The 22134-nt window shown below is 40.9% G+C and overlaps 1 protein-coding gene across 3 annotated transcripts in view; it reads left to right on the top strand.

The window, feature by feature from the left end:
- RDX (radixin) overlaps window positions 1-22134 on the top strand; it is a 114396-nt gene that overhangs the window by 74556 nt on the left and 17706 nt on the right. For all 3 annotated transcript variants that reach the window (XM_063784493.1, XM_003952017.5, XM_054662685.2), the window contains one exon: window positions 21944-22041. In XM_063784493.1, the coding sequence (XP_063640563.1) occupies window positions 21944-22010 (67 nt within the window). In that variant the 3' untranslated portion in view covers window positions 22011-22041. The remainder of the gene's footprint in view (window positions 1-21943; window positions 22042-22134) is intronic.

Here is a 22134-nt window from a genome sequence, read left to right as displayed (position 1 = left end):
GTGTGTGTGTGTGTGTGTGTGTGTGTGTGTGTGTGTGTGTGTTTTGGAGACAGGGTCTTGCTCTGTTGCCCAGGCTGGAGAACAGTGGTGCACTCTTGGCTCACTGCAGCTTCCACCTCCTGGGTTCAAGCGATCCTTCTGCCTCAGCCACCTGAATAGCTGGGAGCACAGGCATGTGCCACCACACCTGGCTAATTTTTGTATTTTTAGTAGAGATGGGGTTTCACCATGTTGGCCAGCCTGGTCTCAAACTTCTGGCCTCAAGTGATCTGCCCACCTCAGCCTCCCAAAGTGCTGGGATTACAGGCATGAGCTACCACACCCAGCCTGATCTTAGTTCTTAAATGATTTTCTTGCACCACAAGTATTTTGGGGGGGTACAGCCTAGGATTTGTCTCAAAAGTGCTAATGATAGTCATGTTAATAACACAGAAGAAACATCAGTCTTAGTAATTTGTGATTTCCCTCTCCCCAGTCCTTTTCCCCAAGAGTCACATTACGTTCTTCATTTGTGTACCAGAGAGATTCAGAAGGGCTTAGCCTGTAATGGTCACCATCTTGCCATTGCTGTTTTAGCCAGTCGCTGCCACTGAGGTCTGATCCTGACACCTGTCTCTGCATGGTTTTTCTAGGCATGCTTAGAAACTGTCAGGAGTCAAAATATAGACTCTGTAGCCTATGGTTATCCCCAAATTAGGGGTATAGGGATCCTGTACCAAATTTTCCTGCTTTTTCAACAGACTTTTTTTTTTTTTTTTTTTTTTTACAGAGGCTGTTTAGATCCAGGTTTTATCAGTTCACAGCACATTAGATACATAGTCTGACAGGCATTAAGAGAATCTCTGGGGCCAGGCGCGGTGGCTCACGCCTGTAATCCCAGCACTTTGGGAGGCCACGGTGGGTGGATCACCTGAGGTCAGGAGTTCGAGACCAGCCTGGCCAACATGGTGGAACCCTACTCTACTAAAAATACAAAAATTAGCCAAATGTGGTGGCGGCCGCTTATAATCCCAGCTACTCAGGAGGCTGAGGCAGGAGAATCGCTTGAACCCAGGAGGTGGAGGTTGCAGTGAGCCGAGTGCAGTTTGGGTGACAAGAGCAAAACTCTGTCTCAAAAAAAATAAGAGAAATCTTTGGGATAGCTGTGAGGCACCATGATGTTGAGGTAATTGCATGGGTTTTAGATTCCCACCTCGGGTTTGCATCTTGGCCTGGCCACTTCTGAGACCTTGGGAATCCACTTGGCCATTTGAGCCTGAGTTGTCTCATCAAACAGAAGTAACACTATTAATCTTGTGAGTGTTGATTGTAATAATAAACATGAAATACTTTGTTTACAGCCTTGGCATATTGGAAATGTTAATAAATAGTAACTTCTGTCATTTTAGTTTTCATCCTTTAGTATTATGAATATTCATATTTGTAGCCAAGTCCTTTGGGTTCCATTTTTTAATATGTTTTGTTTACGTTTTAAGGATTCCAGTTATGATTCTCTTAGAAGGTATCACTCCCCATGTTTGTTGAGTGTGTGCCAGGCCTATACAAAGCATATGGAGATAAGAAAGACATGCTCCTAAGCAGTAAATAGTTTATGGTTTTCTCCCGGTACACAAAATACATAATTTATATGTGTTTGTGTGTTATGAATAAGTGAGGTTCCTTCCTCAACCCCTTCATATTACAGTGTGCCAAGTCTCAGTCTTTCTGTCTACATTTGGATCTCTTAGTGACCTTATCCAGTGTCATTGCTTTAAATACCACCTGTAGACTGAAAAACTTAAATCTCTAACCAAATTCTCCCCTGAACTTCAGATGTATATATCTAACTCTCTACATAACATTTCCAGTTTGATATCTAATAAGCATCTCAAACTTATGTTAAACTCAAGATCTTCCCTCCTTAAACTTGCTCCTGCCTCAGTCTTCCCCTTCTCAGTTGATGAATGGTAAGTCCCTACTTCCAGCTAATTAGGCAAAACCTTGACCACATCTATGACTCTCTCATAATCTCCATCCAGTCCAATCATAATTCTGTTGGCCCAGCATTCAAGATATATAATGTATCCAGAATGTGACCACCTCATCCTCCACAGCCATCAGTGTTCCACCCACAGGATTGCCTGGATGATTGCAAAAGACTTCCATTCTGTTTTCTTGATTTCCTGTTTGCCATTTTACAGTCTTTTAAGATCTTACAACAGGTAAGTCAGACCATGTCACTTGTGCTCAAAATCCTTCGGAGGTTTCCCATCTCTGAGTAAAAGCCATGTTCTTTTCAGCGGTCATTTGCAGCCTAATCTATTCTGGTCCCTGCCAAAGCTCTTGGGCCTCCTCTGCTGATTTCCTCTTCTCTTGTTAAATTGAAGTCACACTGGCTTCCTTGTTATTCTTTAAAGCAGCCAGCTGGTCCAACTCCTCTTACTCAGCTTGGAAGACACTTTCCCAGATATTGTTATGATTCACTCCCTTGCCACCTCCAGGAATTTGCTTAAATGCCACCTCAATGAGGCCGCCTTTTACAACCCTATTTAAAATTGTACCTTCCTCAAGTATCTGGTACCCATTTCTTGCCTTTATTTTTCTCTGTAGCACTTACCATCTAGCATACTATATATTTACCTATTTGTATTGTATCTATCTCACCCCACTAGAATGTAAGCTCCATGAGGGCAGGAATTTTACTGTTGTGTACACTGGTATATGCCCAGGGCCTACAGCAGTGCCTGGAATGCCATAGTTGCTCCTATTTAACAAACGAATGGATAGATGAGCTCTGAGAGCTCAGAAGGAAGGCACCTGATCTTACTGCAGAGCTCCAGGGAAGGCTTCCTGTGGGAGATGATCCCTAAGCCAAGTCTTTCAGGACGAGTTACTCTTAATCGAGGAGGCAAAGATAGGAAAGTTTCTGGAAAGAAGGAACTGCATATGCAAATATATCGAGTCACAGAAGGATGTGGAGTGTGTGCTGGGACTGCCCATTTGTATTGAAAACGTAAAGTTTGGGATTCAGAAGGTAGTACCGTGAAATACTAGAAAATCATGAGGGAGGGCAGGTTTGGGTGTGCCTGTGACATTTCTTTTTGGACAGTTTGAGTTTGGAATGCTGATGGAATTTCAGATGAAATTTCCCAAGGGGAAAGTGTAAGGAAAGAATTGGTGGGTTTAGTATAGGACCTTGGAGAGTGCCAACATGAAGTACTGCCAAAGCAAGAGAGGACCCCACAGATGTGTAGGACAGAAAGGTGACTGCATGTGACCACCAGTGCCACATGGGGAAAAAAATCTATTACGATGTTTAAAATGTAAACTGGTTTCAGCAACAAGAACATCATTGAAAAGAGCAATTTCTTTGAGTTAAGAGTAGTTGTCACTTAACTGTGTGTCTTCTGCAAAGTGTTTTCCCCAAATCTACACATAATTCTTATGCTCCAAGAATAACAAGAACAAGAAAATGCTGTCTCTAACAGTGTCCTCTGTCAGCTCCATATGTCTAAATCTGACACGTTGGCATGAGCCCCACTCCATACCCCTGCTCAAGTCAGTGAGATTATGCCTAGTAAAGTGAAAATCTGTTCCCGTATTTGCCATCTATAGTAAATAGGCTCCACGAAGCACTTGAGTGATGTCATCCATTCAAATAATGTTATTCATTCATTAAACATTTATTAGATGCCTCAAGTTAGGCTCTGAGGATTCATAAATAATTTAATACATCATCATAAATAATTTAAAACATCATCTAGAGGAAGAAACAGAAGAGTTAAGAAATAATTATGACAATGAGACGAGTAACAAGAGGCACTCAGAGCTAGGTAGTGACCAACCTCTTGCTAACAGTGACAAGGTTATAGAGGTTATTGTAATTGTCAGCAGTCGCCTCAGGAACAAGTACCATCTCCCTACCCCTTGCCTTTAGGGCCGAGGGCGTATCTCAGTGGATGTTCAGTTCAGTAGTGGTCTTGATGCTGATTCACAGAGGAGTTTCAGAATCTATCATGCTTTAGGAGTAATTTCCAGCACTAGAGCCAACAGTATCCGCTGTATGAGTAGAGGGTGAGGAGGTCTGGTAGCATGCCTTGGGCTGTCGGTTAGGAAAGTCTGTTTATATCTTGCGCTGCTCTCCTCAGGAGAGGTTAAGATGTACTTTGTGTACGTTCTGGAGCTGCTAAGGACTTTGGTGGGAGGAGTCCTTCCATTTATTCATCCAAATCTGTTAGCGCTTGACAGGCGCTGTGTACTAGTCATTCAGAATATCATAGTAGCCAAGTCCCTGCCCTAATGAACTGACTTCCAGTAGGAAAACACAAACACTGGAAAACAGAATAATGAATACAAATTGTATTACTACGTTGAATCATGTGTAGTTACTGATATTTAACCATCCCTGACCTATAAAAACAGCAATTTTATATCCACTTACAACTATGAAACAAGGGACTGAGTTAGAAGAAAATGTAATCAAGGACAGGAGGTAAGAAAAAGTCTCTGAGGAAGTGGCATGTAAGTTGCTACCTGAAGGAGGAAAAGGCTAGCTCCTCTTGTTCCTCTGTTTAAATCAAGATGGTAGATGCAAATGCCAGACAGATGAAAAGAGTGCACTGGGCCTGATGGGGACTGTGTCTCGTCAGGAGTCTCCTGCTCTGTCCGAAGAGTGAGGAAGAGGGAGGGCATCAGCTCTTTACATATGGGGTAGGTAGGCCCTGTGTTGCTATACCTTGTGATCTTCCAAGATAAGCTAGAAAATGGCTTTTAGAGGAAAAGCATTCAAATATACTATATTTGAGTTGAAATGTAATTTTTATGTGAAGGCTTTCAGATTATACATGTCAGCTATTTCAGTGCAGTGGTTTACACCTGTAATCCCAGCAATTTGGGAGGCTGAGGTGGGAAGATTGCTTGAGTCCAGGAGCTCAAGACCAGCCTGGGCAACATAGCAAGATCTCAACTCTACAAAAATTAAAAATAAAATTAGGGCCCAGTGTGGTGGCTCACACTTGTGATCCCAGCACTTTGGGAGGCTGAGGTGAGAGGATCACTTGACGCCAGGAATGTGAGACCAGTCTGGGCGACATAGTGAGACCTCCTCTCTATTTAAAAAAAAAAAAAAAGAAGAAAAGAAATTGGTGTGGTAGCGCACCTGTAGTCTCAGCTACTTGGGAGGCTGAGGTGGGAGGATCACTTGAGCCCAGGAGGTTGAGGCTGCAGTAAGCTGTGTTTGCACCATTGCACTCCAGCCTGAGCAACAGAGCAAGACCCTGTTTCAAAAAAAAAAAAAATTAGAAAAAGTTTGGCAAGCCAAACTAGATACACCTGCTTGCCAGAAGTAGCCCACTGGACACCAATTTACAGCCTTGCTTTAAAATTCCAGGTAGAAGGAACAACATATGCAAATACTTTGAGGCAAGAAAGAGCTTCACTTGTTCATGGAAAAGACAGAAAGGCGGTATGTCCAGAGCCAGGTGACCCCGGAGGAGAGTGATGTGTGAGAGGAAGTTGAGGAACAGCCAGATCACAGGAGCTTCCTAAGCCATGGTGAGAAGCCTACAAGATCTAGGCCAATGTCCACTGAGCAGTTTGGCCCTGTAGGACAAAAACATTGCTACCAGAAGCGAGCTAAGCAAAGGTAAATTCAAGAGAAGTTTGAGGAACAGAGGTGCAGGGATGGAAGTGTGAGTGTAGTTTGTGTTCTTCTCAACAAACTGTACCCTGGGGCTAAATGGCTGCATCTGCCTGAGCAAGGGGCACTATTCCCTTATCCACACAAAGACATCATAAAGGCTGCAGGTGTCCTTGAAGGTATTCCATTTTACAGCTAGGTAACCTGCCGAAGGACAACCACAGTGGCAAACTCCGCATTTGGATTTTGGTTTTCTTAGAAGCGAAAGCCCTTATCTGTTTTATTACAAAATGTGACCTTTCCAGTTTAAAGCCAACTGAGACATGTTTACTTGCTCTTGGAAGGATTATTTTGTCTGCATAACTCAAAGTGAATGTATCGATTGATTTATAGGCCAAAGAAGACTGCTTTAAATCTTAAGTTCGACTTGAATACAGAGTGGTAGTGACCTGATCAAACCCACCAGATTGAAGACCAACCTCCTTGAACCACTGCATGTGGGCTTGTAACTCTAGTCTGTCCAGTTTATTGCTCCTGTTTTCAAGATGAGGTCAATATAGCTTAAAGATTTAAAGTTGAAATATATGATTTACTCTTGTAGGGGAGGGAAAGCATTATTATTATTATTATTTTATTTATTTATTTATTTATTTATTTTTTGAGATGGAGTCTCGCTCTGTTGCCCAGGCTGGAGTTCAGTGGCACGATCTCAGCTCACTGCAACCTCCGCCTCCCGGGTTCATGCCATTCTCCTGCCTGAGCCTCCTGAGTAGCTGGGACTACAGGCGCCCACCCATCACGCCCGGCCAATGTTTTGTATTTTTTAAGTAGAGGCAGGGTTTCACCATGTTAGCCAGGATTGTCTCGATCTCCTGACCTCGTGATCTGCCCACCTCGGCCTTCCAAAGTGCTGGGATTACAGGCATAAGCCACTGCACCCGGCCGAAAGCATTATATATATATATATTTTTTTTTTGTTAGGTCTCCTAAATGTTTTTTTAATTTTTTTTTATTATACTTTAAGTTTTAGGGTACAAGTGCACATTGTGCAGGTTAGTTACATATGTATACATGTGCCATACTGGTGTGCTGCACCCACTAACTTGTCATCTAGCATTAGGTATATCTCCCGATGCTATCCCTCCCCCCTCCCCCCACCCCACAATAGTCCCCAGAGTGTGATATTCCCCTTCCTGTGTCCATGTGATCTCATTGTTCAATTCCCACCTATGAGTGAGAATATGCGGTGTTTGGTTTTTTGTTCTTGCAATAGTTTACTGAGAATGATGATTTCCAATTTCATCCATGTCCCTACAAAGGACATGAACTCATCATTTTTTATGGCTGCATAGTATTCCATGGTGTATATGTGCCACATTTTCTTAATCCAGTCTATCATTTTTGGACATTTGGGTTGGTTCCAAGTCTTTGCTATTGTGAATAATGCTGCAGTAAACATACGTGTGCATGTGTCTTTATAGCAGCATGATTTATAGTCCTTTGGGTATATACCCAGTAATGGGATGGCTGGGTCAAATGGTATTTCCAATTCTAGATCCCTGAGGAATCGCCACACTGACTTCCACAATGGTTGAACTAGTTTACAGTCCCACCAACAGTGTAAAAGTGTTCCTATTTCTCCACATCCTCTCCAGCACCTGTTGTTTCCTGACTTTTTAATGATTGCCATTCTAACTGGTGTGAGATGGTATCTCATTGTGGTTTTGATTTGCATTTCTCTGATGGCCAGTGATGATGAGCATTTTTTCATGTGTTTTTTGGCTGCATAAATGTCTTCTTTTGAGAAGTGTCTGTTCATGTCCTTCTCCCACTTTTTGATGGGGTTGTTTGTTTTTTCCTTGTAAATTTGTTTGAGTTCATTGTAGATTCTGGATATTAGCCCTTTGTCAGATGAGTAGGTTGTGAAAATTTTCTCCCATTTTGTAGGTTGCCTGTTCACTCTGATGGTAGTTTTTTTTGCTGTGCAGAAGCTCTTTAGTTTAATTAGATCCCATTTGTCAATTTTGTCTTTTGTTGCCATTGCTTTTGGTGTTTTAGACATGAAGTCCTTGCCCATGCCTATGTCCTGAATGGTAATGCCTAGGTTTTCTTCTAGAGTTTTTATGGTTTTAGGTCTAACGTTTAAATCTTTAATCCATCTTGAATTGATTTTTGTATAAGGTGTAAGGAAGGGATCCAGTTTCAGCTTTCTACATATGGCTAGCCAGTTTTCCCAGCACCATTTATTAAATAGGGAATCCTTTCCCCATTGCTTGTTTTTCTCAGGTTTGTCAAAGATCAGATAGTTGTAGATATGCGGCGTTATTTCTGAGGGCTCTGTTCTCTTCCATTGATCTATATCTCTGTTTTGGTACCAGTACCATGCTGTTTTGGTTACTGTGGCCTTGTAGTATAGTTTGAAGTCAGGTAGTGTGATGCCTCCAGCTTTGTTCTTTTGGCTTAGGATTGACTTGGCGATGCGGGCTCTTTTTTGGTTCCATATGAACTTTAAAGTAATTTTTTCCAATTCTGTGAAGAAAGTCATTGGTAGCTTGATGGGGATGGCATTGAATCTGTAAATTACCTTGGGCAGTATGGCCATTTTCACGATATTCATTCTTCCTACCCATGAGCATGGAATGTTCTTCCATTTGTTTGTATCCTCTTTTATTTCCTTGAGCAGTGGTTTGTAGTTCTCCTTGAAGAGGTCCTTCACATCCCTTGTAAGTTGGATTCCTAGGTATTTTATTTTCTTTGAAGCAATTGTGAATGGGAGTTCACTCATGATTTGGCTCTCTGTTTGTCTGTTGTTGGTGTATAAGAATGCTTGTGATTTTTGTACTACATTGATTTTGTATCCTGAGACTTTGCTGAAGTTGCTTATCAGCTTAAGGAGATTTGGGGCTGAGACAATGGGGTTTTCTAGATATACAATCATGTCGTCTGCAAACAGGGACAATTTGACTTCCTCTTTTCCTAATTGAATACGCTTTATTTCCTTCTCCTGCCTAATTGCCCTGGCCAGAACTTCCAACACTATGTTGAATAGGAGTGGTGAGAGAGGACATCCCTGTCTTGTGCCAGTTTTCAAAGGGAATGCTTCCAGTTTTTGCCCATTCAGTATGATATTGGCTGTGGGTTTGTCATAGATAGCTCTTATTATTTTGAAATACATCCCATCAATACCTAATTTATTGAGAGTTTTTAGCATGAAGGGTTGTTGAATTTTGTCAAAGGCTTTTTCTGCATCTATTGAGATAATCATGTGGTTTTTGTCTTTGGCTCTGTTTATATGCTGGATTACATTTATTGATTTGCGTATATTGAACCAGCTTTGCATCCCAGGGATGAAGCCCACTTGATCATGGTGGATAAGCTTTTTGATGTGCTGCTGGATTCGTTTTGCCAGTATTTTATTGAGGATTTTTGCATCAATGTTCATCAAGGATATTGGTCTAAAATTCTCTTTTTTTGTTGTGTCTCTGCCTGGCTTTGGTATCAGAATGATGCTGGCCTCATAAAATGAGTTAGGGAGGATTCCCTCTTTTTCTATTGATTGGAATAGTTTCAGAAGGAATGGTACCAGTTCCTCCTTGTACCTCTGGTAGAATTCGGCTGTGAATCCATCTGGTCCTGGACTCTTTTTGGTTGGTAAGCTATTGATTATTGCCACAATTTCAGCTCCTGTTATTGGTCTATTCAGAGATTCAACTTCTTCCTGGTTTAGTCTTGGGAGAATGTATGTGTCCAGGAATTTATCCATTTCTTCCAGATTTTCTATTTTATTTGCGTAGAGGTGTTTGTAGTATTCTCTGATGGTAGTTTGTATTTCTGTGGGATCGGTGGTGATATCCCCTTTATCATTTTTTATTGTGTCTATTTGATTCTTCTCTCTTTTTTTCTTTATTAGTCTTGCTAGTGGTCTATCAATTTTGTTGATCCTTTCAAAAAACCAGCTCCTGGATTCATTAATTTTTTGAACGGTTTTTTGTGTCTCTATTTCCTTCAGTTCTGCTCTGATTTTAGTTATTTCTTGCCTTCTGCTAGCTTTTGAATGTGTTTGCTCTTGCTTTTCTAGTTCTTTTAATTGTGATGTTAGGGTGTCAATTTTGGATCTTTCCTGCTTTCTCTTGTGGGCATTCAGTGCTATAAATTTCCCTCTACACACTGCTTTGAATGTGTCTCACAGATTCTGGTATGTTGTGTCTTTGTTCTTGTTGGTTTCAAAGAACATCTTTATTTCGGCCTTCATTTCGTTATGTACCCAGTAGTCATTCAGGAGCAGGTTGTTCAGTTTCCATGTAGTTGAGTGGTTTTGAGTGAGATTCTTAATCCTGAGTTCTAGTTGATTGCACTGTGGTCTGAGAGATAGTTTGTTATAATTTCTGTTCTTTTACATTTGCTGAGGAGAGCTTTACTTCCCAGTACGTGGTCAATTTTGGAATAGGTGTGGTGTGGTGCTGAAAAAAATGTATATTCTGTTGATTTGGGGTGGAGAGTTCTGTAGATGTCTATTAGGTCTGCTTGGTGCAGAGCTGAGTTCAATTCCTGGGTATCCTTGTTGACTTTCTGTCTCGTTGATCTGTCTAATGTTGACAGTGGGGTGTTAAAGTCTCCCATTATTAATGTGTGGGAGTCTAAGTCTCTTTGTAGGTCACTCAGGACTTGCTTTATGAATCTGGGTGCTCCTGTATTGGGTGCATATATATTTAGGATAGTTAGCTCTTCTTGCTGAATTGATCCCTTTACTATTATGTAATGGCCTTGTCTCTTTTGATCTTTGTTGGTTTAAAGTCTGTTTTATCAGAGACTAGGATTGCAACCCCTGCCTTTTTTTGTTTTCCATTGGCTTGGTAGATCTTCATCCTTTTATTTTGAGCCTATGTGTGTCTCTGCACATGAGTTGGGTTTCCTGGATACAGCACACTGATGGGTCTTGACTCTTTATCCAATTTGCCAGTCTGTGTCTTTTAATTGGAGCATTTAGTCCATTTACATTTAAAGTGAATATTGTTATGTGTGAATTTGATCCTGTCATGATGTTAGCTGGTTATTTTGCTCGTTAGTTGATGCAGTTTCTTCCTAGTGTCTCGATGGTCTTTACATTTTGGCATGATTTTGCAGCGGCTGGTACTGGTTGTTCCTTTCCATGTTTAGTGCTTCCTTCAGGAGCTCTTGTAAGGCAGGCCTGGTGGTGACAAAATCTCTCAGCATTTGCTTGTCCGTAAAGTATTTTATTTCTCCTTCACTTATGAAGCTTAGTTTGGCTGGATATGAAATTCTGGGTTGAAAATTCTTTTCTTTAAGAATGTTGAATATTGGCCCCCACTCTCTTCTGGCTTGTAGGGTTTCTGCCGAGAGATCTGCTGTTAGTCTGATGGGCTTCCCTTTGAGGGTAACCTGACCTTTCTCTCTGGCTGCCCTTAACATTTTTTCCTTCATTTCAGCTGTGGTGAATCTGACAATTATGTGTCTTGGAGTTGCTCTTCTCGAGGAGTATCTTTGTGGTGTTCTCTATATTTCCTGAATCTGAACGTTGGCCTGCCTTGCTAGATTGGGGAAGTTCTCCTGGATAATATCCTGCAAAGTGTTTTCCAACTTGGTTCCATTCTCCCCGTCACTTTCAGGTACACCAATCAGATGTAGATTTGGTCTTTTCACATAGTCCCATATTTCTTGGAGGCTTTGCTCATTTCTTTTTATTCTTTTTTCTCTAAACTTCCCTTCTCGCTTCGTTTCATTCATTTCATCTTCCATTGCTGATACCCTTTCTTCCAGTTGATTTCATCGGCTCCTGAGGCTTCTGCATTCTTCACGTAGTTCTCGAGCCTTGGTTTTCAGCTCCATCAGCTCCTTTAAGCACTTCTCTGTATTGGTTATTCTAGTTATACATTCTTCTAAATTTTTTTCAAAGTTTTCAACTTCTTTGCCTTTGGTTTGAATGTCCTCCTGTAGCTCAGAGTAATTTGATCGTCTGAAGCCTTCTTCTCTCAGCTCGTCAAAGTCATTCTCCATCCAGCTTTGTTCCGTTGCTGGTGAGGAACTGCGTTCCTTTGGAGGAGGAGAGGCACTCTGCTTTTTAGAGTTTCCAGTTTTTCTGTTCTGTTTTTTCCCCATCTTTGCGGTTTTATCTACTTTTGGTCTTTGATGATGGTGACGTACAGATGGGTTTTTGGTGTGGATGTCCTTTCTGTTTGTTAGTTTTCCTTCTAACAGAGAGGACCCTCAGCTGCAGGTCTGTTGGAGTACCCTGCTGTGTGAGGTGTCAGTGTGCCCCTGCTGGGGGTTGCCTCCCAGTTAGGCTGCTCGGGGGTCAGGGGTCAGGGACCCACTTGAGGAGGCAGTCTGCCCGTTCTCAGATCTCCAGCTGCGTGCTGGGAGAACCACTGCTCTCTTCAAAGCTGTCAGACAGGGACATTTAAGTCTGCAGAGGTTACTGCTGTCTTTTTGTTTCTCTGTACCCTGCCCCCAGAGGTGGAGCCTACAGAGGCAGGCAGTCCTCCTTGAGCTGTGGTGGGCTCCACCCAGTTCGAGCTTCCCGGCTGCTTTGTTTACCTAAGCAAGCCTGGGCAATGGCGGGCGCCCCTCCCCCAGCCTCGCTGCCGCCTTGCAGTTTGATCTCAGACTGCTATGCTAGCAATCAGCGAGACTCCGTGGGCGTAGAACCCTCCAAGCCAGGTGCGGGATATAATCTCGTGGTGCGCCGTTTTTTAAGCCCGTCGGAAAAGCGCAGTATTCGGGTGGGAGTGACCTGATTTTCCAGGTGCCGTCCGTCACCCCTTTCTTTGACTCAGAAAGGGAACTCCCTGACCTCTTGGGCTTCCCAAGTGAGGCAATGCCTCGCCCTGCTTCAGCTCGCGTACGGTGCGCGCATCCACTGACCTGCGCCCACTGTCTGGTACTCCCTAGTGAGATGAACCCGGTACCTCAGATGGAAATGCAGAAATCACCCGTCTTCTGCATCGCTCACGCTGGGAGCTGTAGACCGGAGCTGTTCCTATTCGGCCATCTTCCGCATTATATTTTTTAAAAGTATTACTTTGAGACAGAGTTTTGCTCTTGTTGCCCAGGCTAGAGTGTAATGACGTGATCTCTGCTCAATGCAACCTCTGCCTCCTGGGTTCAAATGATTCTTCTGCCTCAGCCTCCGGAGTAGCTGTGATTACAGGTGGCCGCCACTACCCCCAGGTAATTTTTGTATTTTTATAGAGAAGGGGTTTCATCATGTTGGCCAGGGTGGTCTTGAACTCCTGGCCTCAAGTGATCCGCCTGACCGCCTCCCAAAGTGTTGGGATTATAGGCGTTAACCTCCACACCTGGCTATTTTTTTAAATTAATAAATGATTGTTAAAGCCCTAGAAATCAAAGAAGAGTCTGTGCTCAAGAAATATTTAAAATCTAGAGGAAAGTTGAAATTGGAGAAGTGAAGATGGATGTGGATAGAAGGCTTTTTAAGCCACCCAATAGGTGTTGAATAAAATAATTCAGGAACTCAGTGAGCAAGTCTTCAGTGATAAGAACTGAACTCAGTCTGGAGAAAATTTGAGGTTGAGGATCAAAGGGAAGAAGGCTCTTGGTGAGTTTTAGCATGTAGAAGAGAGCCAGCGAGGAGGGTGGCCACTGTGAGAGCTGAAAAATGAAGTTACCAGGCAGCATTTGAGACAGGCTTATAGTTTGAGTTAACCTCCCGAATAAATGCCGGAGGAGAACGCTACATTCGTTTTCAGAACTGAATGAGTATTTCATTGAAATGTGCCAGTCAATTCTTTGTGCAATTCTTTGTCATTTATTAGAAATTTGAAGAGAGAAAGCGTTAGTAACATTTTTCAGATGCTCTGTGTGGGTTATTTGAATGGCTTTGTAGATAAAAATAGATCTGGGCCGGGCATGGTGGCTCATGCCTGTAACCCCAGCACTTTGGGAGGCCAAGGCGGGAGACCACCTGAGCCCAGGAGTTTGAGACCAGCCTGGGCAACATGGTGCCCCGTCTCTATTAAAAAAAAAAAAAAATCTGATTCAACTTCCTTATGATTCTTAATTAGATTTTTGCCTGTGTGTAATTAAAATGAAAATTGCATTTTCAACAGAAAATTACTATAATTATATTTTGCTTTTAGACTAGTAGATTCTATTAAATTAGAGCAAATAGGGCAAATGATCTTTATGAAAAGGCCCAGATACTAAACATTTTGGACTTTGCAGGCCAGTTGTCTCTGTCCCAGCTATACAACTCTGCTGTTGTAGTGCATAAGCAGCTATATGTAAATAATGAGCATGTTTGTGTTCCCATAAAATTTTATTTATGGACACTTAACTCTGAATTTCATACAATTCATGTGTCACAAAATATTCTTCCTCTGATTTGTTTTAAAAAAAAGGTAAAAAACATTCTTAAATCACATTCTGTACAAAAACAGATGGGAAGCTGGGTTTGGCCCACGAGCCTCCTGAGTTAAAGGTTTTTAAAAACTAATGTTCTCCTAAGGGCCAGTGCTGTGTCTTTCTGTCTGGATGACTATTAATATTTTGATGTGACCCTAGGGAGGTCTTATTTTGTTATAATGAAGGGATTTCTTAGATACTTGAACAACTTTTGGCAGTGGTTCTCACACTAGCGTGCATCAGAATCACCTGGAGGGCTTGTTAAAACACAGATTGCAGGGTGCCCTCCTCAGGTTTCACATTCAGTAGATCTATGCAGCTGCTCAAGAATGTGCATTTATGGCCAGGTGCGGTGGCTCAGGCCTGTAATCCCAGCATGTTGGAAGGCTGAGGCGGGCGGATCACTTGAGGCCAGGAGTTCGAGACCACCCTGGCCAACGTGGTGAAACACTGTCTCTACCAAAAATACAAAACTTAGTTGGGCATGGTAGTGCACACCTGTAATCCCGGCTACTAGGGAGGCTGAGGCTTGAGAATTGGCTGAACCTCAGGAGGTGGAGGTTACAGTGAGCTGAGATCATGCCACTGCACTCCAGCCTGGGCAACAGAGCGAGACCATGCCACAAAAAAATAAAATAAAATAAAATAATTGCGTGTTTTAAAGGTGAGTCTGATGCTGCTGTTTTGGGACCACACTTTGAGAATTGCTCGTTTGGGTCTCACTCCAACCCAATACTGTGGAAATAACACAGTTGCTTCTTTTACTCAGTGTCCTTAGAGTAACTATTGACTTCTACATAGTTTCTTTGAGACCTTTGAAATTCGAATGGTTCAAAGACCAAAGATATTTGGAACAAAATTCATAACTTCCCCATCTATTGTAGTATTTTTCCTTCATTACTTTCTGTTTTTAACCACTTAAAAACTAGAGATTCATTTATAACAGTATTAGAGAATGAAATGCATCTAGTAGAAATATAAATGATGGAATATATGTATATATATTAGATACTCATGTATCAGTTTGAAAAATAGTATGTTGCCAGTAACTGGCACTGCATGTTCCTCTCCATCACGTCATCCGTTTCTTTGCTTTTACTATCTGTGTTTGTATCTACAACAATATAATGTCTAGTTTTGCCCACACATGAACTTTATACAACTAGTTTTTTTTGTAATTCGTGATGAAGTTCTCAAAACATAATTTTATTACACACACATGCACATCCATTTTGATGAATATAGCTGTGGTTCATTTTCACTGCAGTATTTATTTTATGAGTGCACTACAATTTATCAGTTCCCCCAATGGTGGACATTTGGATTGTTACCAGTATTTTTTTTTTTTTTTTTTGAGATGGACTCTGTCGTCCAGGCTGGGGTGCAATGGCATGATCTTGGCTCACTGCAACCTCTGCCTCCTGGGTTCAAGCAATTCTCCTGCTGCAGCCTCCCAAGCAGCTGGGATTACAAGGACCCACCACCACACCCGGCTAATTTTTTTTATTTTTAGTAGAGACAGGGTTTCACCATTTTGGCCAGGCTGGTTTTGAACTCCAGACATCAAGTAATCCACCAGTCTTGGCCTCCCAAAGTGCTGGGATTACAGGCATGAGCCACTGCGTCTGGCTATAGGATTGTTACGAGTATTTTTTAAGATCTTTAAACAATATAGCCACAGATATTTTTGTCTTCTCATGTTTTCTAGTGAATAAGCACAACAGTATTTCTACAGCAGAGACCTAGGGAGGGGAGTTGTCTGTCATTATGGAATATGCACATCTTCAACTTTACTATGTAACCATCAATTGTTTCCTAAAGTAAGGCTATATCCACATCTTCACCACACTTCATATCACTAAACTTTTCAATTTCTGCCGATTTGATAGGTTTAAGATGACATTGTGCTTTTATTAATAATTTGCATTTTGTTAATAACTAATATAACATAATTTTTCTTTAAAGGCCTTTCATGTTTCATTTTCTTTGAAATAACTTTTTTTTGCCTGTTTTTTATTAGATTGTTTATCTTGATCCAGTTAATTCAGATAATTTCTTTCCATTGTGGTTACTAATCTTTTGACATTTAAATGTTTTAGAGATATTTCCTTCCATGGCTTACCTTCTCTTTGGCTTTTTATGGTGGTTTTTTTTTTTTTTTTTTTTGGATAGGTAAACGTTTTACAATTTCTTGTAGCTTAATTTATAAATTACTCTCCTCATAATTTGTGGGGATTTTTTCCTGTGTGTGTCTTGTTTTAAGAAATTATTCTCTCACTTTATGTCATGAAGATGTTTTCCTATATTTTCATCTAAAAGTTTGGTTATTTTTACATTTAAATCTTTAGTCCAGCTATAAATAACTTTTGTGCATGGTATGAAGTATGGATCCAATTTTATTTTATTTTTTTGTCTAGATGACTAGTTGTCTTGATACTTTATTAAACAGTTCATCCTTTTCCTATTGATCCCATTGCCATTTCTTTCATATTTCTTCCTCTGTTCGTTATACTCTCATCTGTTGCATTGGTCAGTGTTTCTATCCCTGTGTCAATACTATTCTGTCTTAATTACTACAGCCTTTGCTTTTTAACAAGTCTTGATATCTGGTTGAGCTTTCTTAAAAAGTTGCTACACCTTGTTTGTAAAATAGGCTCCTGACTAGTTTTGGTTCTTTGTTCTTCTGCATAAATTCGTGTAACCTATATGGGAAAAAATACTTTGGGGACTTTTGCTTGGAAATGTATTAACAGATTAATTTGGTAACAGATTAATTTGGTAACAGATTAATTTGGTACAGCCGGGCACGGTAGCTCACGCCTGTAATCCCAGCACTTTGGGAGGCCAAGGCAGGCAGATCACGAGGTCAGGAGATCGAGACCAGCCTGACCAACATGGTAAAGCCCCGTCTCTACTACAAATACAAAAATTAACCGGGCATGGTGGCGTGTGCCTGTAATCGCAGCTACTCGGGAGGCTGAGGCAGGAGAATCGCTTGAACCCGGGAGGCGGAAGTTGCAGTGAGCCAAGTTTGCGCCATTGCACTCCAGCCTGGGCAAGAAGAGTGAAACTCTGTCTCAAAAAAAAAAAAAAAAAAAAAAGGAAAAAAAAAAAAAGAAAGAAAAGTAATTACAGCTGTACAATATTAAGCATTCCTAATCATGAATATGCAGTGTCTTTCCACCAAGTCTTCCTTGATGCCATTCAGTAAAGTTGTTTAAATTTTTGCATTAAGATCATGTATTAATTTTGTTAGATTTATTATTAATCATCTTTTTGCTGTCATTTTCAGAGTTACATTTGAAAACTATTTCTGGCTGGTGTAGAGAATGCAGTTGATTTTTTTTTTTTTTTTTTTTGCTGACCTTAAATTAAGGAATCTTGTTTCATTCTCACCGTTTCTAATAATTTGTGAAGTCTTTCGGGCTTTCTACACAGACTTTCTTCATTTTCTGCAAATAATTATAGTTTTCAGTCTTCTCCATCCATAAAACTTTTATTCTGTTTCTTACTGAGTTGACTGGCTGCAATTTCCAGTCCCATGTGGAACATAAGTGGTGTCTCATTTCTTTTCTTGTTTGAGATGGGGTCTCACTCTGTCACTCAGGCTGGAGTGCAGTGGCGCTATCTTGGCTCACTGCACCCTCCGTCTCCCAGGCTCAAGTGATCCTCCCACCTCAGCCCCCTGAATAGCTGGGACTATAGGCACATGGCACCAGCCTGACTAATTTTTAGTATATGACTTTTATCAGATTTATGAAACTTCCTTTTACATACATATACATATTTTTCTAAGAGTTTTTTCTTTTTAAATAAAAAGAGGGTTTTAAATTTATTAAACGCAATTTCTGAGTATATTGAGGTAACCGTGTGTGTGTACTTTAATTTTTTAATTTTTAAAACTTTTTTGTAGATGATGCTACTAAAAATTTTATTTAAAAAATTTATTTTTAATTTTTGTGGGCACATAAGTATATATTTATGGGGGACATGAGATATTTTGATACAAGCATGCAATGTGTAATAATCACATATGGAAAATGGGGTATCCATCCCCTCAAGCTTTTCTCCTTTGTGTTACAAATAATCTAATTATACCCTTTTAGTTATTTTTAAATGTACAATTAAATTATTATTGATTATAGTCACCTTGTGCTATCAAATACTAGGTCTTATTCATTCTTTCTACTTTTTTTTTTTTTTTTAACCCATTAACAATTCTCATCTCCCAACCTCCTGCTTCCCCACTACCCTTCTTACCCTCCGGTAACCATCCTTTTACTCTCTATCTCCATGAGTTTAATTATTTTTATTTTTAGATCCCACAGATCAGTGAGAACATACAATTTTTGTCCTTCTGTGCTTGGCTTATTTAACTTAACGTTAGCCATCTCCAGTTCCATCCATGTAGTTGCAAATGACAGGATCTCATTATTCTTTATGGCTGAATATTTCTCCATTGTATGCAAGTACCACATTTTCTTTATCCATTCATCTGTTGATGGACACTTAACGTTGCTTCCAAATCTTGGCTATTGTGAGTAGTGTTGCAGTTAATATGGGAGTGCAGGTATCTTTTTGATATAATGATTTTCTTTTTGGGGGGTATATACACAGTAGTGGGGTTGCTGGATCATATGGTAGCTCCATACTGTTCTCTATAGTGGTTGTACTAATTTACAGTCTCACCAACAGTGTACAAAGGTTCCCTTTTCTTCACATCCTCACCAGCATTTGTTATTACCTGTCTTAATAGGATAAAAGCCATCTTAACTGGGGTAAGATGATTATCTCATTGCAGTTTTGGTTTGCATTTCTCTGATGCTCAATGATGTTGAGCACCTTTTCATATATCTGCTGCCATTTGTATGTCTTTACTTTAAAAAAAAAAAAAACTGTTGGCTGAGTGCAGCAGCTCATGCTTGTAATCCCAGGAGGATTGCTTGAGCCCAGGAGATCAAGACCAGCCTGGGCAACATAGTGAGACCTCATGTCCCACCCTCCCCAACCAAAAAAAAAAAAAAAAAAGAAAGAAAAATTAGCCAGGTGTAGTGAAGCACACCTGTGGTCCCAGCTTCTCAAGAGGCTAAGGTGGGAGGATTGCTTGTGCCTGGGATGTTGAGGCTTCAGTAAACCATGATCATGTCACTGCACTCCAGTTTGGAGGACAGAGCAAAACCCTGTCTTAAAAAAAAATGTTAATATACTAAACTAGACAGATTTTTTTTTTAGATGAAGTCTTGCTCTGTTGCCCAGGCTGGAGTGTGAGTGGCATGATCTTGGCTCACTGCAGCCTCTGCCTCCAGGGTTCAAGCGATTCCTGTCTCAGCCTCCAGAGTAGCTGGGACTACAGGTGCAGGCCATCACGCTCAGGTAATTTTTGTATTTTTAGTAGAGATGGCGTTTCCCCATGTTGGCCAGGCTGGTCTCAAACTCCTGACCTCAGGTGATCAACCCCTGGCCTCAGCCTGCCAAAGTGCTGGGATTACAGGTGTGAGCCATGGCCTGTACTAGATAAATAGATTCTTTAAAATGTTAAACTAGGCTGGGCGCAGTGGCTCATACCTGTAATCCCAGAACTTTGGGAGGCCAAGGCGGGCGGATCACCTAAGTCAGGAGTTTGAGAGCAGCCTAGCCAAAATGGGGAAACCTTAACTCTACTGAACACACACACACACACACACACACACACAAAATTAGCCGGATGTGGTGGCATGTGTCTGTAATCCCAGCTACCTGGGAAGCTGAGACAGGAATCGCTGGAATCCTGGAGGCAGAGGTTGCAGTGAGCCAAGACGGCGCCATTGCACTCCAGCCTGGGCGACAGAGCGAGACTCCGTCTCAAAAAAAAAAAAAAAAAAAAAAAAAAAAAAAAATAAGTTCAACTAGGTTTGCATCCCTTATTATATATTCTAACACATAATTTAATATATATTCTTGCTATAACTTGATATATATTCTAACCCATGGTTTACCGCTTCACAAATCCTGAGCCTCCTGTGTTGTGAATATCCAGCTCATGTGATTTTTATGTATCTCACCCTCACTACCCTTCAGTTGTTGCTGCCTTCAGCTAAAATACTGTCATCTAATCTCATGGCGCCACCTGGTGGCAAAGCTTGGAAATTTCTGACGTCTCTTCACCTTTCTTTCCCTGTTAGGGAAACTCATACATGCAGTTTTCTCCTTCAGTTCTATTCCCTCTCTTGTGCCTTTCATCTATTAACTTTACTCCCAAATCCTCCTTTCTCATGCTCTCCTAAATTTTCTCATTATTTTCATGAAAAATAATTCTCTTCCTTTGCTCTCTCTGCTCCTTTATGAGTCTAAATCTACATAAATAGTACTACTAGTTAATTATAGTGAGAATAATATTACTAGTGACTATGGAAAAACTACAGCTATACATTTTGAAATGACATTTCTTTTTTTTTTTTTTTTTTTTGAGACGGGAGTTTTGCTCTTCTTGCCCAGGCTGGAGTGTAATGGCCCGATCTCTGCTCACCGTAACCTCCAACTCCCAGGTTCAAGCGATTCTCCTACCTCAGCCTCCTGAGTAGCTGTGATTACAGGCATGCGCCACCATGCCCGGTTAATTTTCTTATTTTTAGTAGAGACAGGATTTCTCCATGTTGGTCAGGCTGGTTTCGAACTCCCGACCTCAGGTGATCTCTGCCTCGGCCTCCCAAAGTGCTGGAATTACTCAGCCTGAAATGGCATGTCATACAATAAAGTGCCAGCCAGACTAACCTTCAAAGTCTTTGAAAATAGTTAGAATTCCCTTTAAAATGTTCTTAAATTTCAGGTACTATTGAACCATCGAATTATTTCTGGCCAGGTTAACATCAAGCTCAAGTATTAAAGAAGAATTATAAAACCATTAATAAATGTCATTGTTTCTATGTTCCTTTATTACAATATTTGACAAATTTGGAGTTTCTACTGTATTTTACTGCAAAGACTCAGCTTTTCATTATGGGTTAAACTGCCTAGAAACAAAATCACTCTTCATGACGTGGTTTCCATGGGAAACAGCCCACCACAGCTGCCCTTTTGGTTCATAACTCATTCGTAAGATAGAGATTGCTAGTAACTGCATTTCTAATTGTTTTACCCACAACGTTAGAAAATACTGTAACCAGTATTCTCCCCAGTCAGGGAACTGACTCATGGATACGTTTGGCCAGTTTAGCAGTTTCTTTGTCGAGTTAATTCTGACTTTGTTTTATCTCTAAGGGATATATCGGAGAATGGCAGGTGAGTCAGCTGAGGAAGACAGACCAGAGAGAGTAGGGCTGAAATTGACCTCTTTAATTCCGGCAATGCCAACGTGTCTGCAGAGGAGGTAGTTTTCATGGTTTGTTTGTCTTAACCTATCCAGTCTTTTAGTAGGCAGGTACCGAGAATTTGCTTATTCAAAAGCATAGCAACTATTGATTTCAGAGTAGGCACTATAAAGTATTTTGGATCCATTAGTCTGGTTGCTACCTGAAAATAACTTTAACAATGCCTAGGTTAATCAAAAGAGAACTTCACATAAAATATAAAATCTGGTAGAACACATTACTGAATGACATGAAGTTCTGATTTTTATGGCTTTAAGACAAGACCTACTATTCTAAATAATAGGTCTTATTATTGAAAGAGACTAGTTAGCTTGTGTAGAGTTGCTGCACTATTTGAAGTCTAGCATCTATTTAAAAGGAAGGTTTAAAGTTATTTTTATTTCCACATTCTAATCGTGGAGTTTCAAAGGTGGACTGGAAAAAAAAAGAGGTTAAAGATTAGGCAGACAGTTTGACAATAACAAGCCCTACATAATCCAGGCTGACAAGAGCGCCCTGATGTTGCAATGTGCTGAGCAAGCAGTCAGCCTGCCCATTCAGCTTCCTACTGTGTTCTTTTGCTAAATGCTTTCTAATCTGTTAATGTCTCTTTTGAAAGGTGGGGACCCAAACTGTATGCATTGTTCCAGATGCGCTCTTGCCAAAGCAGCATAAAGCAAATGTAACCCTTAGGAAGAAGGCTCCCTCCCTCACTAGGTAAGTACAACTGGCAGCCGTGGCCAGGGCGAGCTCACCTGCCCACTAGACCTGCCACACCTTCCACTGCCAGGATGCTGGTGGGACCTCATA

The sequence above is a fragment of the Pan troglodytes genome, chromosome 9, assembly GCF_028858775.2.
Source record: "Pan troglodytes isolate AG18354 chromosome 9, NHGRI_mPanTro3-v2.0_pri, whole genome shotgun sequence".
In the NCBI taxonomy this organism is placed as follows: Eukaryota; Metazoa; Chordata; class Mammalia; order Primates; family Hominidae; genus Pan; species Pan troglodytes.
This window is presented reverse-complemented; position numbering and strand designations above follow the sequence as displayed.